Raw genomic sequence first — 17,177 nt, forward strand, 5'->3', positions numbered from 1 at the left:
GAAAATAATAATGTCACTACTTAAAGAAGTAATGCAGGGCAATCCAGAGGGGAGTATAGTTATATTGTAACCACATCATGGATTTGTTAAAGAATGATTGTCTCTGACCAATTTGATTGCATACTATACAGTAACAAAGGAATTGGATACAAAAAATACTTTTCATATCATATACTAAGATTTCAGGAAAGATTTTGATACCTATTGTATAATCTAAAGCATTGTGGCATTAAGGGAAAGTTACTGTTAGGAATTAAGGGATGGTTGAGTGGTAGAAGACAGAGTGGTTATCAGTAGACACTGCTCTTGTTGGATGAAAGTTATTAGGTGGAACAAGACCAAGGTATGTCTGCCAGGGGCAAAAGTTGATGATGTTGTAGAGCAGATATCTTTTATGGGCACAAAAAGTGATATTGTTGTATGCATTGACACTAATGATCTTAGGAGTAAGAGACTGCAGATTTGATTAACAAGTACAGGTCAATGTTGAAAAAAAAGGCACGACCTAGGGTTGAATTGGAAGGTGTCTGTGATTCTGCCCAGACATGGCAGCAGGGAGTATATGATGGGAGCCTTGTCAATCAATTCGGCTCTGGAGAAATTGTGAGGCTCACGGGGTAGAATTTTTTTCAGCTTGGTCTGTGCTTGTTAACAGGAGAGACAGCTTCTACATGGATGAGGTACACTTAAATTGAAAGAGTGCAAGAATATTTGCTGATGCTACGAGGCAGGTCGGAAAACTGCTAGCTTGGAAGGATACACAGACTAAAAGATTAACAGTGGCTGCAGGCAGAGGCTAAAGTGATTCCTGTGCTGCTTCTATTGAAATAAGCAGCAGCCTGGAAAGCAAGTTGCTGGGGATTTCCAGGACTGCTGGGAGTTATCATGGAATAAGTAAATACATGGGTTGTGATAGGGTAACTAAGAGTAGGAACAGGTGCATGTATACTTGCGTGTACACAAATGCTAGAAGTATAGTTACTAAATTTGATGAGTTTGAAGTGCTGGTCAAGACATCAAAGGCGGATATTGTTGATATCAGAAACGTGGTGTCAGACAGATATAAGAAGTGCAGAATTGGAATTTGGGAAGTACAGTTTGTACAGAAAGGATAGATAGGACAGGAAGGGAGGAGTGGTTATGCTGTTAGTTAAGAAACACACAAAAATCTAAGGAAGTGCATCCAGTTGACATTGGTCGACAATGCAATGTTGAGTCAGTGTGGTATATAAAATTGAGAGTAGGTGTGTTATAGGCCTAAGTCTCTGATGAGTATAATGAGCAATTATGCAGAGAAATAGTGAGCCAGTAAACTAGAATCTAGTAATGGGGATTTTAACTTTCCAGATATTGACTGGAACTTGTGGATTGGTCACTCACACACTAGCAAGACTTTTCTGCATTTATTAGATGACTGTTTTCTACAGCAATATGTTCGAGAGGCTACCAGAGGGAGTAATACTCTTGATCTGATTATCAGCAGTGATTATTCATGCATTAAGAATTTTCAGATAAAGGAACCACTGTATTACAGTGATCACAATGTACTGTTGTGGGATCTATTTAAAGATGTAACTACCATCAAGGGTAAAGGGACAGGTTTTCGTAAAGGTGACTATAGAGGTCTCAAAGAGTTTTTAGATTCTATACAGTGGTAATCTTGATCAACTGATGATATTACCAATGGTGAATTCTAAATGAGACGCGTTCAGGGACTGAATCTGGAGGCTACTAAATGAGAAGCCTTCAGGGACTTAATCTTGGAGGCTACTAAGCTTTTCATACCAACTAAGAAATACTGTTGGGGGTTCAGGCCTAAATGGATGTCAGCTGAATTAATGAGGCTCATGGCGGAGAAGACAAATGCAAGGGATGCATGTAAATTATCAGGCGACACAGAAGCCTATGGCAGATATTAGCTGATCTGTAATCAAGTCACAAAAGAAGTTAGGCAAGCAAAGGCAGATTACAAGAAATTTTTGGCAAAGGATGCAAAAAAATACAACAAAGCGTTCTTTACTTAGTTAAACTCTAGAAGGAAAGGGTGAATCAGATTGGTCCACTTAACATAGATGGTTTGACTGTTGATGATCATGCTCAAGTAGCTAGCCGACCGGGCTAGCCGAGTGGGTAAAGTACCTGCCCGGCAACCCAAAGGTCGCGGGTTCGATTCCCGCCTCGGGCTTGGATCAAAGTACTGCAAAAACCTTGGGAGGTGCAATATGGCCACAGAAGCCGATGCGCCAATAACTACCAAATCAATCAAATCAAATCAAGTAGCTAATAAACTGAATGAGTATTTTGCATCTATGGTAACACATGAGGAGTTATTCAAGGAGGGGAATGCCGGAAGCTTATCAAACTCTAACAGGGAGCTAAGTGATTTTGTAATAACTTAGAGCAAAGTGGAGGAGAAATTGTTGAAGTTAAACATAAGGAAAGAACCTGAGGTGGATGAGATCAATCCAGTTATATTAAAGGAGGCAGCAAAGGAAGTAAGCAAACCCTTATCCATAATTATGAGAGCTTCCTTGAACTCAGATGAGGTCCCCATGAACTGGAGGTGTGCAAATGTATCCCCAATTCATAAAGGGGAATCAAATGGTGACACAAGTAAATATAGACCTGTTAATTTAACTTGTATTCCAGGGAAAATAATGGAGTGACTGGTTAAAGAAGCATTGCAGGATCATCTACATAGACAAGAAAGCAGTAATAATTCAGACACAGCATGGGTTTAAGGGGATACCACATCATAGTATCCAATCAAATTGGTCTTGTCTGACCAATTTGATTGGATACTATGATGTGGTCACAAAGGAACTGGATGCAAAAAATAATTTTGATCTCATATACTTGAACTTCAGGAAAGCTTTTGATACTGTTGCACCTGGAAGACTGCTGTACAAATTAGAACAGTATGACATTAAGGGCAGTTGCTACAAGGGATAAAGGGATGGTTTAGTGCGAGACGACAGAGAGTGGTAATCAATGGACACTGCTCTTCGTGGACTAATGTTATTAGTGGAGTTCCCCAGGGTTCGGTGCTGGGTCCATTGTTGTTTTGTGTATTCATCAATGATATTGATGAGGGTATATCAGGCTTAATGTAATACTCTTGTTTTACATTAAGTTTGCAGCTGATACAAAGGTTGGCAGGGTTTTTAATCACAGTAAAGACAGTATGCTACTACTAGATCTAGATAAGTTGGGCATATGGGCTGAGAAGTGACAACTGAAGTTAACATTGACAAAGTACTGCATATGGGTAGCAGTAACCTGAGAGAGGGGCTTAGAGGGGAACAGGTATCCTGTGTGTTATCAGACACTCAGCCTAAAACACTGATGGATCCAATATCTCTCTATTACAGAAGATTTAGGAGAAGTCCGGTTGGCCTGCCTCCCTAAAATCCACTCATGCACACCTTCTCGATGGTAAGCCCTGTTACGTCACTTAGGTGGCAACGAACGTGTAGAGTGGTTCTCTTCAAGATGCCTGGTCAGCATGAAGAGGAAAAGACCAACCCCTCCAGCACGACGAAACAAATGGCCCTCAGTCCCCAGCAGCTTTCACTCTCCCTCTTACGGCAGCGAGAGGATTAGAGTGGAAGCAGAGGATGCTAAGAAACTCTGGGTACGACCAGGCTGCCATGCACGGAAACTGAACTTGGCCTGTTATAACGTAAGAACACTCATCGGTGAAGACAGGATATTAGAGCTGGAAAAGGAATTAGAAAATGTGAATTGGAATATCATCAGTTTGGCTGAAACAAGAAGAAGAAATGAATCACTTATAAGTTTATCAAGTGGAAATCTGCTGTACACCAATGGAAACAGTGAAAGGAGTGAAGGTGGAATTGGGTTTCTGGTCCATAAAGATTTTAAAAACAACATTTTGGAATTCAAAAGTACATCACCAAGAGTGTCAAGACTAATACTAAAGATTTCTAAGAGATACAAGCTAAAGATTATAATGATTTATGCACCAACATCGAGCCATGATGATGAAGAGGTTGAAGAAATGTACACTGATTTTGAGAGTCTTCTAGATGAGCAGAAAACCCATTACACTATTATTATGGGAGACTTCAATGCTAAGGTTGGAAAAAGACAAAACAGCACAGAAAGGGGAACTATAGGAAATTTTGGAATTGGTGAAAGAGGTGAAAGACTTGTGGAATTTGCAGAATCTCAAGGACTGTTAGTAATGAACACTTTTTTCAAGAAAAGGGTGAACAGAAAGTGGACATGGAAGAGTCCAAATGGATTAACTACTAATGAAATCGACTTCATCCTCACTAATAGAAGATATATTGTGAATGATGTCACCGTCCTGAATAAGGTAAATGTTGGAAGTGATCACAGAATGGTAAGATGTACACTTGATATAGATGTAGGAAAGGAAAGGAAAAAACTGACTCGAGTAAATAATACAAAGGTCTTTGAGATAACAGAAGAGGAGAAAAAGCAGTATGTACTGGAACTTAAGAACAAGTATGAGCTTCTGCAGACTGCTGAGGACCAAGATATCGACGAGGAATATTACAACTTTTTGAAAGTGATAAAGCCCAAGAAACCTATAGGGAAAAAGAAATCCAAAGAAGAAAAAATTAGTCAAGAAACACTTGTCATGATGAACCGAAGACGACAAATGAAAAGCAAGAAAAACACTGACAGGGAGAAAATTGAGTATACTGAGTTATGCAAAGCCATTAGAAAGAGACTCAGAGAGGACATAAGAAGATTTAACACAAGAAAAGTAGAACAAGCATTAAGGGAAAACAAAGGATTTAAATCAGCCGCCATGAGCAGTAATACAGAAAGACAAATGATACTGAAACTGAAGAATAGCGATGGTGTACTTATAAACAGCAGAGAAGGCATAATTCAAATAGCAGAAGACTACTATAGAGAATTATACAAGGAGCAGGGGAATGATGCCAGCAGTGCGGAAGATGGATTGCAAAGTAGCAACACATACGACATACCCAATATTCTTCCTGATGAGGTAGAACATGCATTGAAGAAAATGAAGAATCAGAAAGCCCCGGGGGAAGATGAAGTTACTGTAGAGTTGTTAAAATTGGGAGGAAGAGACATAACACAAAAACTGGCAAGGCTCTTCACAAAGTGCATTAGAAAAGGTGTGACGCCTAAGCAGTGGAATAATGCAATCATAGTTTTGCTGCATAAGAAAGGAGATAAATCAGAAATTGGAAATTATAGACCAATTAGCTTGTTATCCCACATCTACAAGTTGTTCACAAGGGTCATTACTAACAGATTAGAAAGAATACTGGATGAGAATCAACCGAAAGAGCAAGCTGGCTTTAGGACAGGATTCTCAACTATGGATCACCTTCATGTAATATCACAGCTAATGGAGAAAGCAAATGAATATAAAACACCATTATGCCTGGCATTTGTGGATTATGAAAAGGCATTTGACTCCATACAGCATAAGGCAATGTTTCGGGCACTGGAAAGACAAGTCATTGATACCCCATATATTATGATTTTGAAGAAAATATACGAGAGTGCTACCTCCTTTATTAGACTAGACAAAGACAGTAGGAAATTTAAAATTGAGAAAGGAGTTCGACAAGGAGACACAATATCTCCTAAGCTGTTTACTGCTGCCCTTGAGGAAGCTTTCAGAAGATTAGACTGGTCGCAGAAAGGAGTCAATGTGAACGGAGAGTACCTAAACCATTTGCGATTTGCAGATGACATTGTGGTCATAAGCCATGATCCCAAAGAATTAGAGGAAAATCTTAATCAGTTATGCACAGCTAGTAAGGATTTTGGACTAAAGATGAATATGGCTAAAACAAAAGTAATGATGAACAAGTATGCCACAGAAAGAGACATAATGATTGAAGGAGCAGTAATTGAAAAGGTGGAGTCATATACTTATCTGGGACAAGTTATTAGCTGTAATAATGATAAATGGCTGGAAGTCAAGAGAAGAATAAATTTTGGATGGATAGCATTCAGGAAATATAGTCACATACTGAAGAGCAATATCCCAGTTTGTCTGAAACGTAAAATAATGGACCAATGTATACTCCCCACCATGACTTATGGAAGTGAAACTTGGGCACTCACCAAAAGAATGGAAGAGAAGCTGAGAACCACACAGCGAAGAATGGAATGAATCATATTGGGAATAAGACTGTTAGATAAGAAGAGAAACACATGGATTAGGCAACAAACTCAAGTAAAGGACATTCTTATCAAAACTAAAGAACTAAAATGGTCTTGGGCAGGACACATAGCTCGAAGACATGATGACAGATGGACTAAGAAAATAACAGAATGGTATCCAAAAGGAGCTAGAAGAAAACCTGGAAGACAAAGGCGGAGATGGATAGATGAAATTCATGAGTTTGTGGGTAGTAAATGGATGTCCAGTGCTGAAAACAGAAGCAACTGGAAAGTTGCTGGAGAGGCCTTCATCCTGCAGTGGATTGAAAATGGCTGATGATGATGATGAACCTGAGAGAAACGTACCAATTGTGTGGTACTACCCTCAGGGTGGCAGAGAATGAAAACGACCTGGGGGTAATTGTGCAGTCAGATATGAATTTCGCTGAGCAGGGTAGAAGCTCTGCCATAGCACAGAGCAGGTCATGCAGTCTTGTCAATGATATATAGGAATTTTGCTAGCAGGGACAAGGAGGTGATTATCCCGTTGTACAAGGCAGTGGTCAGGCCACACGAATACTGTGTACAGGTTCGGAGGCCTCATTTTAGGAAGGCTGTAGAGTTGCTAGAACGAGTACAAAGAAGAGTAACAAGTTTGGTGAGGGGAACAAAGAGGTACTCTTACTATGATAGGCTTAAGTTCTGCAAATTGGAACACCTGGAGACTGGGCACATGCGAGATGGTCTGATTGAAGTGTATAAGGCCTTGAATGGGTTCAGCAAGTCCAGTGCTGATGGGATTCTTCCTCTTGCTCAGATTAAGAACCTGAGGGAATATAGATTCAAATTGAGGAAAGACATTTGTAGAATAGATGTGTGGAGATTTGCCTTTAGCCAGTGGGTAGTTGATTGCTGGAACACACTGCCATCTCTTGTTGTGGAAGTTGATAGCTTAAATAAATTTAAGGCTGAACTGGACAAGCATTCAGAGTGAATAGATGGGTGAAATAAGAGGAGGGTTTTTTTTTTTTTTTTTTTTGCCTGATGCTGCATAAGCTTGCTTTTTGCATATAAGCTTGCTTTTTTCATATGCCTCATCTAATGCTAATTAATGTAATTGTTAAAGGTTCACTGCCGAGTCCATTGTTGTTTTCTATATTTATAATTGATATTGATGGATATATATTAGTTTTAATGTCTCTATTTGAAATGTTAGAAAACAAAAAGGTCGGTAGTGTGGATAATAACAGTAATCTAGTTATGCTACTGCAAAAAAAAAGTCCATAAAAATTAGGCATATTGGCTGAGATGTGGAAATTGAAGTTTAACATTGACAAATGTAAGGTACCATATATGAGTAGTAGTAATCCCAGCTTCATGTAGAACTGTGTGGTACTACACCTGGGTCATGGAAATGAGAAAGCTTCGGGGTTAATTGTACAGTCAGATATGAAGTTCTCTGAGCACTGCCAACGGAATTGCCAGGACAGTTCTTGGGTTTTGCCAATTGTATACAGGAAATTTTTGAACAGGGATGATTATCCCACTGTAAAAGGCAATTGTTAGGCCACTTCTTGAGTACTGCATAATGGTCTGGAATCTTCATTGTAGAAAAGATGTAGATCTGCTGAATGACTGTAGATAAGAACCATATTGGTCAAGGGAACCAAAGGACGCTCTTACAGGAAATGCTTCAGTTTTGCAAATTTCAACATCTAGGCACCTGTGAAGTGATCTAATTGAGGTGTTTAAGGCTTTCAATGGATTGAGCATACTGAATGCTATTAGCATTCAAGAATTCAAGGTGGCATAAGTTCAAGTTGAGTGAGGATGGTTCGAAATTAGATGTGTGAAAAGTTGCCTTCGTCCACTGAGTAGTTGGCTGAACCTTCCATCAGGCATTGTTGCAGTGAGTAATTTGAATAAATTCAGGGAAGAACTAGACAAACTCTTGTAGGGGAATGGACAGGAAGATGCAGGGTTTTTATTTATTTATTATTTAATTTTTTTTTTTTTTTAGCTGATTATGGTTGCTTTCTTGTTTCTTGTATCGTTTGCCATTTCTAATACTGAAACAAAACTGAGAGTAGGAGTGCGTTATAGACCTAATGGCTGTGTTGAGTATAATGAGCAGATATGCAGAATATAGAGTGGGACAGTAAATTAGTGTCTTATAATGGTGAATTTTAAAATTCTAGAAATTACTGGAATGGCTAATCGCGTACACTGTAGCAAGAAGTTTGGGGATTTATTGGCTGACAGTTTCCTATAGTAGCATATTAGAGAAGCAATAAGAGAAAGAAATATGCTTGATATGATTATCAACAGCACCCTTTCATGCATTAAGAATTTGCAAATAAAAGAACCATTAGGTGACAATGATCATAATGTTTTGATATTGCATTTACTTTGAAATTTAACTATTATCAGGGGCAAAGAGAAGGACTTTTGCTTTCATAAAGGTGACTACAGTAGTCTCAGATACATTTTAAATTCTATGCAGTGAGACCATCTGATGAACTTAACAACAACAACATAGTTTATATCTACTGAAGCTTTTGTATCAGTGATACACAAGCCTACAGCAGATATAAAGCAAAGACTTCTTTATTTATGTAAAACACTAGAAGGATAGGGATGAATCATATTGGTTTATTAGATATGAATGGTTTAACTGTTCATAAACCTGCTTAGGTTGTTGAGAAAATGAATAGGTATTTTGCATCTACATTCACACATGAGGAATTTTTTAGCAGTGGGGATGCCCGAAGTGTATTAAATTCTAACAGGGAGCTGAATGATTTTGTTTTAACTTAGAGGAAAGCGGAAGCGAAATTGTTGAAGCTAAATGTAAAAAAAGGCACTTGGCGTGATGGGATCTATCCAGTTATGGGAGGCAGCTAAAGAAATCAGCAAATCTTTAGCCAGAATTATGAGAGCATCCTTGGATTCTGGAGTGGTCCCTATGGACTGGAGATATGTGGATGTATTCCTTTCTCATAAATGGAGATGAAACGACAACGTGAATAATTACAGACCTGTTAGCTTGACTTATGTTTCATGGAAAATATTGGAGTTACTGATTAAAGAATTAATGCAGCACCATCTGGACAGGAATGAATTTATGCTAGAGTCAGGGTAGATTTGTTATTGAGTGATGTTATGTGACCAGTCTGAGTGGATACTATGACATTGTCAGAAAGGAAGTGGATGCAAATAATAATTTTGACATCATATACTTACATTTCAGAAAATCTCTTGATACTGTTGCACAGAAAAGACTGCTGCACAAATTAGAACAATGTAGCATTAAGGGTATCTTATTACTAGTATGGATAAAAGGGATAGGAGAAGACAGTTGTTATCAATGGGCACTGCACTGGACAAATGTTATTAGTGGAATCCTCCAGGGTTTAGTGCTGGGGTGGTTAGTTGCTGTTTACAGTCTAGTCATTAAGCTGTTGACTATAGGTCAGTGAGGTGCCTCCGTAGCCAGTTGGGCAGGAGCAGTAGTGCGTAGCATGCTTCTTGATTAGACCGGGACCACCGGATACGGAGAATGCAGAAAGGTCAAGGAATGACCACCGCATATCCCCGGAGCAATATGGCCTTAGTTGCTAATGCTCCTAAAAAAAAAAAAAAAAACATAATAGGTCAGTGAATATTTTGAAATTATAACTCATTGACTTATTGAGATATTATTTGTTATTATAGTCATTAAACTATTATTTCAGTATAGCTCATTGAGCTTTATTGAAATAATTGCCCAGTGACTGCATTGACTATATTGATATTACTAAGTAAATGACTTCATAATTTCAGTATAATTACTGTCCTATTCAATATAGTCATATAATGCTGGGCTAGTTGTTGTTGTTTTCAGATGACACAAAAGTTGGAGTGAGGTTTATGATAGTAATCAGGGTATGCTACTATAACAAGATCTAGATAAATTAGGCAAATGGGCTGAAATGTGATAATTGAAGTATAATATTGAAAAATGCAAGGTATTCACATGAGTAGCAGTAATCCCAGATTAATACAAAGGGTACTAGGAAAGTTTTGCAATACAGCTTTGTTTATTTAATTTTTTCAAAGTAATTTCCTCTACATTCAATACACCTCTCCATCCTCCGAAACCAATCTTTAAACCAGTTCTGCCGAGTTTCACTAGGGAGTAAAGCACGCTCGTTGTCCCAAGCCCGTAGAAGGTCCTCATCACTGGAAAACCGCCTCCCTTTTAGCTTCATTTTCACATGCGGGAACAGTGCAAAGTCGCAGGGAGCAAGGTCTGGACTGTAGGGAGGGTGCTCGAGAAGTTTCAGTCCTGTCGTGGTCAAATATTCGGTGCAGGCTTTGGCGCGGTGAGCTGGAGCATTTTCGTGATGGAGGTACCAGGTGTCCATTCTTTACTTTGGCCGCAGGTTCTTCATAGATCCAATGACTTTAGGCAGGCATTGTTCAGTATACCACTTAGCTGTGACTGTCTTCTGCGTGTCCAAAACGACACGTTCCACAATTCCACTCGATTTGAAAAATACAGTTATCATTTTCTTCTTTACAGATCGAGATTTTCTGACAATTACGGGTGTGTCGTCATCATCAAAGACCCAAACTTTGTTTTGAGCCTTGGTCGGCAGATCGTAATAGTACAGCCAAGTCTTGTCACCTGTCACGATGTTGTTCACATACCGAGATTGTCCCTTATCAAACTTTTTTAATATCTCCCGGCACCAAGTCACACGTCATGTCATCTGCTCTTCAGTCAGTTGATGCGGCACCCAGAGAGAACAAAGTTTCTTCACGTGCAAATGATCTTGCAGAATCGAACGAATTGCTGGTGCATTTAGGCCCAAAGTATCCTCTATCTGTTGGTAGGTCACCCGCCTGTTTTCGTCAAGCATTTTCCTCACAGCAGTAACGTTTTCCTCCGTAACTGACATTCGTGGCCTTCCCGGCCTCTCAGAATCCTCCAGAGTGAAATTTCCCCTTTGGAATTCTCTATACCACCTGAATATCGTTGTACGATGTGGGCAATCATCATCTAGTGCAAGAGTCATTTCTTCTAAGCACTGGTCTATGGTTAAACCACGCACGAAATTATACCGCAAAACTGTCCTTATCTCATTTCGTGACCACGATGCCATCGCAAGCACTTTACACTCTCACTACTAATGAATAACTGAGCCCATCGACTTGGCGCGGCGGCTACTATGCACGTATGAACATGTCTCAACATGCAGCAACAAGCAGCTTCCTGTGATTCATTGTTGCGTCATATTGCAAAACTTTCCTAGTACCCTTTGTATACCAATTATGTGGTACCACACTCAGGTAGTGACAAATGAATAGATTTAGAAACTGGTTTCCAGGACAGCCCATGGTGTTTTTCAGTGATATACAGGAATTTTGCTAGTATGTTAAGGAGGTGATTATCATGTTGTTTAAGGTTAGACCACAGCTTGACTTTTGCAAGTGAGGGGAACAAAAAGGTGCTCTTACCAGGAAAGGCTTCGGTTTTGCAAATTGCAGTATCTGGTGACTAGACAGCTGGGAGAAAATCCAATTGAGGTGTTTAAGACTCTGAATGGATTGAGTATGCCCAGTGCTAACAGAATTTTCCTCTTGCCTAGATGACACATGGGCATATATTCCAATTTGTGAGTTGGTTGCAGGATAAATGTATGGAAGGTTTATCTGGCAGGTAGTTGATTTTAAGAACATATCTGGCAGGTAGTTGATTTTAAGAACAAACTTCAATCTACTATTGCAGAAGTGAGTAGTTTGAATAAATTCAAGGAAAAACTAGACAGACTCTTGTATGGGATGGGCAGGTGATGTGAGAAGGTCTTTTTCCAGTATTAATACTGACACTATTCATTATAGCTACTGTTATTATTGCTTTAGAAATATTCCATAATTTGCCTTTCTCCATCTTCCATATGAACTACATGATCACTATCTACTAATGGTTTACTGTGAACTGTATGATGTCATCTGATATGTGAGTAATGATCAGTTCTAGAATACTCATGCACCCAGTATTTTCTCTCAAATGTCTGGTATTAATAATAATCATTTAGTTGATTTAAAAAATTTTGTTCTCCATGGTAAACTTCCCTCCAACTTGTTCTGATCAATTAGAGACAAATTGAAGTCACCCATAATTAGATACTCACACCTGCTTGCCCATTTCATCTGCATGTAGAGAATCTCTTCATACTCATCACTCTTCATAGTACAGTAAACCCCCGCTATTCCTGGGGGTTACGTTCCTGAGAAATGCCACAAATACTGAGTTATGGCTCCCATAGTAATAAAGGGGTTCCGTTCCAAAGTATGAAATATATAAGAAAAACTAGTCTAAAATTTTGTCTATGTATGTATTACATGTACCTTCATAATATGACTATGTACATAGACAGTACATAGTGAAATGTAAGCATATGGCATCGAAATGAAAATAAGAAACAATTTAATATTGAATGTAATATTTATTAGAAATTTCAAACAAATCTTTCAAACCAGCACCTTTGCTAGCTAAAAAACTTATCCCGCCAGTGCTATCACCAGTTTCGCTAGTTTTGATAAAGGAGTTTTGTCTTTTCACGAATGATGAGTGAACTGAACGGAATTTTATTTTAAGTTCGGTCCTCTATCCACAGATTTAAAGCTTTTTCCATTTTTTCTAATTTAACATCACGAGTTACAGAACAAATTTTTGAAGCAATTAGCGCATTTTCACGGACACTACGGCAGATTTTTTCTTCTGATTTTTGGATTGATCGTACCATTGAATCAGTGATTTTATAATGTTTTGCCACTAAGGAGACACTTTCACCATTAGAAATTTTGTCTAATAACCCAATTTTATTCGCTAATGTCATCACCTTCTTTGATCTTTTCACATTTCCCTTGTTATTCGTAACCATATTTTTGTACAGGTTAGAAAGAACTTGTCCACAATAAAGTCACTTTCTTCTGTTAACACACTCGAAAAAGTCTGTTTTACACTGCAAAATGGTAGATTTATCACTTTTGTAAGCATATCAATTTATAAATTGATAAATTTATTCAATTTATAAGCATATAAATTAAAAGCAAACGAAGAAACCTTCCATGACAAGCGCATAACACATACTGAACAAGGATTAGCGAGAAACATCCACGCTCGCGATTTTGTCACCCCTCTCCCCCCCACCCACTGAGTGCTTTTTTGACCGGGAAAGATAATTTTAGCCATGCCCATGTTTTTTTATGGCGGAAAATGTTCATGGCGCTTTTAAATTCACATTTTTTTTAGGTTTCATTTTATATTAAATCAGCGACCGCGAATACAGATACCGCGAATAGCGGGGGTTTACTGTATTCTCTTTATACCTTTGCCTCTACCTCACACCACATAGATTTTGTGCTCAGGCTGCTTTGATAAGCAGCATGATCCCAGTACCCCTCCTGTATTTTCTATCTTTCCTAAATACATTGTTCATACCATAGTGAAATTCATCATTCCCAGTTTCCTGGTAGCCCACATTTCCATTATCCTTTTTATCTCAGCATTAATTGTTCTAACCAGGAATTTCAGATTCACTCATTTTATTGGCAACACTCCTTTCATGTCATGAAGTTAAGTTATTTCACTTCTTTTCCCTAGCTTTTGCTTACCTCTCATTTGAAAAGTTTGTACGGTCAAAGGGATTTGTCAATATCAGGCTATTCTGGCAACAAACCAGAACTCTTGAACTGTTAGAAATGATTTGATATGTTTGAATTCACCATCAAGCTCAGACCAAGTAGAGAAAAATAAAAAAAATTTGATCTGTAAATGAAGACCTGTAGCATAACCTTTCCATCCCAAAACAATAAAATGCAGTTTTAATAGAAATAATTTAAATAGAAGGAAAGTAAACCTAACCATGCTCAGGCCTCTTTGCTCAATATCCACCCATCAGTTGATTTAAATTTCTTAACTTCAGAGTGATTGATGTTATAACTTAAAGGAGCCCTAAATTGTCATTATTTAAGCAGTATAAGTTCAGTACTGATGTATAGAAAAATAATGATTTTATTAAGACAGTGACTTTAATTTGAAAATTAAGTATACTGCAGTATTTGTGAAATTAAATTTTCTAATGCTGATAGTGGCTGGCCTGATATTGACAAACATGCAATTGCTAAACTTAATATAATCCTTTCTACTATCAAGAGCACATGCAATTGCAACTATCCTCTAATTGTGTGAATTCATTTTTAATGAAGATGTAGTTTTCAGTATCAATATCAATAAACAAAGTCAGAAAGTTTTTATATATTTATTTTTATTACCATGTTTTAGAATCTTGGCATTTCATTGTAATTTGGCCATATTATAGTAACGTCTTGGATAAGGTTACAGAAAATGTGGTCACTTTATGCATGCTATTTCAGATACCCTTGCAGTGTGATTTTGATTTTTTATAATCTAACACTTTTGACAAACCGCTATTGGATTAAATATTTTTTTGATTAGCATAATTAAGTTTCTGTAACAAAAGGAGAAACTAACAGCTACTCAATAACTCTCCATTTTTGTGATTTTTAGATTGTTAGATTTGTGCCGTAATGTCAAGGATCGTGTTCAGAAGGAAGTAAAACTCCATGGTATTCACTATCCTGCTTTTATAACATGTAGAGTAACCCAAATTTATGATGCTGGTGCATGTGTGTATTTCTACTTTGCTTTCAATTATCGTGGTGTTGCTGATCCAGTGCATGTATTTGAAGACATTGAGGTAAAAATATGATAAAAAGAATTTTTTCATGATTTTTTTATGCTATGAAATAGGCCAAGCCATTGATTTTCTTTTATTTTTTTAATTGCAGGCTGCAGCAAGAGATGAAATAATTGCCTCAGGAGGAAGTATATCACATCATCATGGAGGTATGGTCTAAGTAAATGTCTATAAGTATCTTCTAAAATTCTTAGGTTGCATGATTATGAAATTATAAATTCACAACCAATATAATTTATATTATAAAAATATAGAGAAAACTATTGATTTGTAAATGTCAACTTCAAAATAAAATGGATCAACTTGCCATTCTGCTGCACTTTTATGTTAACTCGTACTGTTCTTTGGTTCTTTGCACTTAAATCAATATATTCTCCTTCTACAATATAAATAATGTCCTCTGATTAACATTAATTTAATATCTTTAATAATAATAATAGCACAAGTTTAGACGTCTAGACAGCTGTGTAGTTGCTCTGGAACTGCGCAAATAAGAATTGTGCACATACAGGGAAGTTGCAGCACTTGTACACACCATTCTGAGAGAAAAAAAATTCACAAAACACACACCAAAAATGTTGGTTGTTCAAGGATTTTTTGGTGAATTATCTATAGTTCTCACATAAGAACATCCTTCAACATGCTGCATGTTGCCTTGCCAACAAACCATTTTATTTTATTAGCAAATGATAATATATATATGTTACTGTAAACACCTAAAATTTGGATTCTTACCTCTTATTTTGGTAAAAGGACAAAATATCAACCATTTCACTTCATTTCCTGCTATTACTGCCCTGATATACCAAGTCCTAGTATTTACCATTTGTTAATTTGCATTTGAAAATTCTCCGTTATGACTGAATTAACTGTATATTGGGTGCTCTGGATGTAGTGAATGTGAATATGTTAGCCATGCAACCTTGCAGAGTTGAGAGATGTACGAGGTCCAAGCCAAAAGCTTCTGGGGGTGTCCACATGGAATGCTTACCCCGTATAGTATAGCAGTGGGCTTAGATACCACTGGATTAATTCAATGTGAGTTGTTGTGGTGAGTTTCATGATGATAGGATGTGCTTTTGTGCACTTGGTGTTTAAGTGCGTTTCTGTTGAGTGTACTTTGCTTACAAATAATCAATTTTTGTAGCTAAGTAAGGTGGTGGACATTAAGGAAAAGTGGATTTGCTTAAAATTTTGTCATACAATTGGAAAAACTTTGGAGACTTAAAAAAATGCTTAAACAAATTTGATGAAGAAACATCATCAAATTATAGAATACAAACTTTTCCATGTATCCACATTTCCAAGACAGCTAAACTCCATTTGAGAATTATATGTGATCAGGTTGTCCATCATCAAGTCACACTGAAAAAAATTTTGAAAAAGTGTGTTGAGTCATCCACGAGAATAGATGGCATATGATTAACAATATTTCTGACATTCTATGCCTGCTGTATGATGCATGCCAATGCATCTTAACTGAAAATTTAAATATGAGGCAGATTTCTGCAAAATTTATGTCCCATTTGTTGAGTGATGCATAGAAACACAACCTGCTTTCTCTGTGCAGGGACCTTCAAGCACAGGCTGAAAAGGGCAGAAACTTCATCTCCAAGATCATAATAGGGGATGAAAGCTGGTGTTAGCCAGAAAAAAAGCAGCAGTCTTCCCACTGGAAGAGTCCATGATCTCCATATCCAAAAAAAAAGATAAAGCAGGTCAGTTCAAATGTCAAGAACATGCTGATTGTTTTCTTAAACAGTGAGGGAATTGTTCATCAGGAGTTTCATCCTCCGGGCAAAACTGCAAAGCACCAGTTCTACATTGGGGTCCTAAGGCATTTTAGAGGAAGTGTCATGATATAATGCCCAGACAAATGGTGCACTCAGAATTGGCTTCTGCATCACAAAAATACATCAGTCCACACTACGAACAAAATGGTAATGGTCAACACCCATTCCTGTTCTCCCAACCTAGAATCCTGTGACATCTGCCTGTTCCCCAGAATGAAAATTCAATTAAAGGATGAAGATTTTAAAACATTGTGGTGATTTAAGCTGAATCACAAAGTATCGATCAGCATCACAAAACAGGAGTTCCAGAGATGCTTCACACAGTGGTTGAAGCATTGGGATTGAAATATAAACTGTGGAGGGACTAAATTTGAAGGGACAGTGCCAACAATATAACTAAAATAAGTCTGAATTAATTTTTATTGCCACATTCCAAAAACAACTTTGGCTTGTATCTCTCCTGGCT

The 17,177-nt window shown here is 37.7% G+C and overlaps 1 protein-coding gene across 2 annotated transcripts in view; it reads left to right on the forward strand.

The window, feature by feature from the left end:
- Nucleotides 1-17,177, forward strand: part of Agps (alkyldihydroxyacetonephosphate synthase) — a 467,281-nt gene that overhangs the window by 426,933 nt on the left and 23,171 nt on the right. For both annotated transcript variants that reach the window (XM_090377792.1, XM_090377793.1), the window contains 2 exons: nt 14,729-14,918; nt 15,010-15,067. In XM_090377792.1, the coding sequence (XP_090233918.1) occupies nt 14,729-14,918; nt 15,010-15,067 (248 nt within the window). The remainder of the gene's footprint in view (nt 1-14,728; nt 14,919-15,009; nt 15,068-17,177) is intronic.

Source organism: Mastigoproctus giganteus, chromosome 7, assembly GCF_048544385.1.
Source record: "Mastigoproctus giganteus isolate SK-2022 chromosome 7, ASM4854438v1, whole genome shotgun sequence".
Taxonomy (NCBI): domain Eukaryota; kingdom Metazoa; phylum Arthropoda; class Arachnida; order Uropygi; family Thelyphonidae; genus Mastigoproctus; species Mastigoproctus giganteus.